Source organism: Neopsephotus bourkii, unplaced genomic scaffold (genome assembly GCF_033783945.1).
Source record: "Neopsephotus bourkii isolate Nb327-2 ecotype Australia unplaced genomic scaffold, CSIRO-AGI_Nbou_v1 NB_1028, whole genome shotgun sequence".
Lineage (NCBI taxonomy): Eukaryota > Metazoa > Chordata > Aves > Psittaciformes > Psittacidae > Neopsephotus > Neopsephotus bourkii.
Window position 1 is genome coordinate 29,651 of NW_026901517.1, and position 3,458 is coordinate 33,108.

Sequence of the window (3,458 nt, forward strand, 5' to 3'; positions counted from 1 at the left end):
ATGGCTCCTGGGACAGCTGTGGGTGAGTGGCACCAGGCTCCGGGTATTCCATAGAGAGGTGCTGCTGCTTGCTTCCAACCATGGTCACACCAGTGGGGTGGTGGGACTGGGAGAACCCCGCTTCTTCGCCATCACCCCATGTGGTGGCACAGCCTAGCTATGGGGCACCCCATAGGGTCCCTTGTCCCTGCAGCACCCTAGGGGGTGGGATGATGCTCATCTTTGGGACACCCCATAGCGTCCCTTGTCCCTGCATCACCCAGTGGGGTGGGACGATGCTCGCTCTTCATTCCTAACCATCAAGTGTTGGGCTTCTGCTTCCAGAGGGACCTGCGGTACCCGTCCCATGGCTGATTACTATGGGATGTCACGCATTGTCGGAGGCATGGATGCGCACCAGGGCGCCTGGCCATGGATGGTCAGCATCCAGTTCCCCACGGCCACCGGCTTCTCGCACATCTGCGGGGGCTCCCTCATCACCCCCCAATGGGTCCTCACGGCCGCTCACTGCTTCATCGGGCAAAAGTAAGGGGGAGAAGGGATTCCAGCCATAGGGAATAGGCAAGGAGCAGCTCCCATCCCGTCTCCTTCCCCATCCTGGATGCTCTGGGAAGAGTGCTCAGGAGAAGGCTGCTTCCAGCTTGACACCCCTTGAGCCTAAGGCTTGCTGGGGCAGTGCTTTCCTTTGGGAAGCAGAAGCAATGTGGCTCCTTCCAACCCCTCTTCTCCATAGAATGGATTAGAATGGAATAGGAGGGGATGGAATGGAATGGAACGGGATGGAATGGGATGGATCATGGAATGGGTTGGGTGGCAAAGGAGCTTGGGATCATCCAGTTCCAAGCCCTTGCCATGGGCAGAGATGCCTTCCATAGAGCAGCTTGCTCCAAGCTGGCCTTGAGCGCTCTCAGGGATGGAGCATCCAAACCTTCTCCATCCATCCCATCCCAGTGCCCCAGCACCCTCATAGGGAATCCCTTATCTCCAACCTGCAATTCCGTCGGATCTCATCACCCCTTGTCCTATGGCTCCAATCCCTGCTCTTCCACTCCCTCCCAGCTTCACCACGGATTGGTACGTGATGGTCGGAATCACGGACCTGGCTTGGGCCAATTCAGAGACCCAGAAACGTTGGATCCGGAAGGTCGTGGTCCATGAGCGTTACACCAAGGCCTCCGACGGCTTCGACATCGCCTTGGTGGAGCTGGACCAGCCGGTGCAGTGCGGGTACCACGTGCAGCTCGCCTGCCTGCCCGATGCGACACTCAGGGTATCCCAGCTCTCTGAGTGCTTCATCAGCGGATGGGGCGCGAGGGAAGCCAGAAGTGAGTGCCCGACGGCCCCGTTGGCCTTGGATTGCTGGGTCACGGATTCATGGAATGGGATGAAAGGGAGGGTAAAGCTCATGCGGGTCTATTGGAGGTTGCTCTGACTGGGGTGGAGCATCCCAACCTTCTCCATCCAACCCATCCCAGTCTCCCACCACTTCCTTCAACCTGAGCATCCCTGGTTCAGTTGGAACCCCTCACCCCTTGCCCTATCGCTGAAGGTCCCTCCATGTCCTCCTTATGTTGAGGATGCAGCATCAGCAAAGGGGATGCAGCCCAGGCCATGGCGGAGGTGTTTATGGCTCCCATGGAGCTTCTCAGCCCCAAATACCCTCAAATCCATCCCTTCTACCCCCAGTCCTGACCCCCTTTGTGTCCCCACAGCGGGGGCATCCCCATCTGCCCTGCAGGAGGCCAAGGTCCGCCTCATCGACGTCCAGCTCTGCAACAGCAGCCTGTGGTACCGAGGGGCCATCAAGAGCCACAACCTCTGTGCTGGGTACCCCCAGGGGGGCATCGACACCTGCCAGGTAGGGATGTGCCACTGGGTCCTTCCTCTCCGCCCCCATCTGCAGGGCCTTGCTCTGCATCCCCCTTTATCCCAGCTTTGGAAGCGCATCCAGCTCCTGGTCCATCATCCCTGCACAGGAACCATAGAGGTTGGAGCTTTAAGAGCACTGAGATTCCACCACTAAACCATGTCGTGAGCATGAATTCATGGAATGGGTTAGCTTGTGAAGGAGCTTAAAGCATCCAGTTCTAAGCAAGGGTCACGGATGCCTTCCATTAGACCAGGTTGCTCCAAGCCCCATCCATCCTTCTCCACCCAACCCATCCCAGTGTCCCACCACCCTCATAGTGAACAACTTCCCCTTACCTCCAACCCAAACTCCCCTGTTGTATTTGGAACCCATCACTCCTAGTCTTACGGCTCCAATCCATGCTGAAGGTCACTCTCCACACGCAAATGATGAAGGAGAACCCTTCCATCCCCATGGGGTGACAGCGGTGGTCCCCTCTGGCGTTGCCATGGTGACCCGTGCCCATCCTCATCCTCTCCCGTTTTCCTCCATAAGGTGACAGTGGCGGTCCCTTCCGGTGTTGCCATGGCCGCCCATCCGCATCCTCATCCTCTCTGATTCTCCTCCATAGGGTGACAGCAGTGGTCCCCTCAGGCGTTGCCATGGCCACCAATCCCCATCCTCATCCCCTCTCTGATTCTCCTCCATAGGGTGACAGCGGCGGTCCCCTCATGTGCCGGGACACCCGTGCCAACTTCTTCTGGGTTGTGGGGCTGACGAGCTGGGGCCGTGGCTGTGCCAGGGCCAAGCAACCGGGGGTCTACACCTCGACGCGGCACTTCCATGACTGGATCCTCCACCAGCTGCGGATGTTCCGCTCCGCGGGAGCCTCCACAATGCCCCCGACATGGAGCCACCAGTATGTCTCCCATGCTCCCATCCAGCAGACGATGCCGGCTCCAACAGCCTCCAGCATCAGTGGCATCTGCTCCTTCCCATACCAGCTGCTGAAGGAATTAATCAGTCAGGTGCAGGAGCTGCTGCAGGCTCTAAGGGGCAAGAAGACTTGAGGAGCAGCATCGCTTGAAGCTGGCTTGAGCTTCAATAAAGTTGCCTTATTTTCCCATTGAGGAGATGCTTCGCCTGCCCATCTCCTGGTCCATGGGGAGGGATGGGAATGAGGGATGGAGGGTAGGGAACCGTGGGAAGCAGGAGCTGGAATCAACCAGGTTGGGAAAGACCTTCAGGAGCATCAAGTCCAATATTGCCCCCCCATTAGAGCATGGCATGAAGAGGGAGGGGGGACAGCTTCCATTAGACCAGGTTGCTCCAAGCCTCATCCATCCTTCTCCATCCAAGCCATCCCAGTGTCCCAGCACCCTCACTTCCTTACCTCCAACCTAAACTTCCCTGTTCCAGTTGGAAACCATCACCCCAGCTCCAATCCATGCTGAAGCCTCCTCTCCACACCCAAATAATGAAGCAGAACCCAAACTTCCATGGTTCTGCTTCATGCCTACATCCAGCTGGAGCATCCCGCTTCCAGGCTTGGGATCTTCCCTTAGGACCTCACAAGCTTCAAGGCTGTATCCATCCCAGCACCAAGCAC

General features: G+C 57.8%; 1 protein-coding gene across 1 annotated transcript; it reads left to right on the forward strand.

Annotated features, from left to right (window-relative positions):
* LOC133216120 (acrosin-like) lies at positions 1-2,919 on the forward strand. The gene is made up of 5 exons (XM_061360560.1): positions 1-22; positions 264-525; positions 1,060-1,325; positions 1,713-1,858; positions 2,560-2,919. The coding sequence occupies exons 1-5, from the start codon at positions 1-3 to the stop codon at positions 2,917-2,919; spliced, it is 1,056 nt and encodes a 351-aa protein (XP_061216544.1).
* Positions 2,920-3,458: the final 539 nt, after the last annotated feature.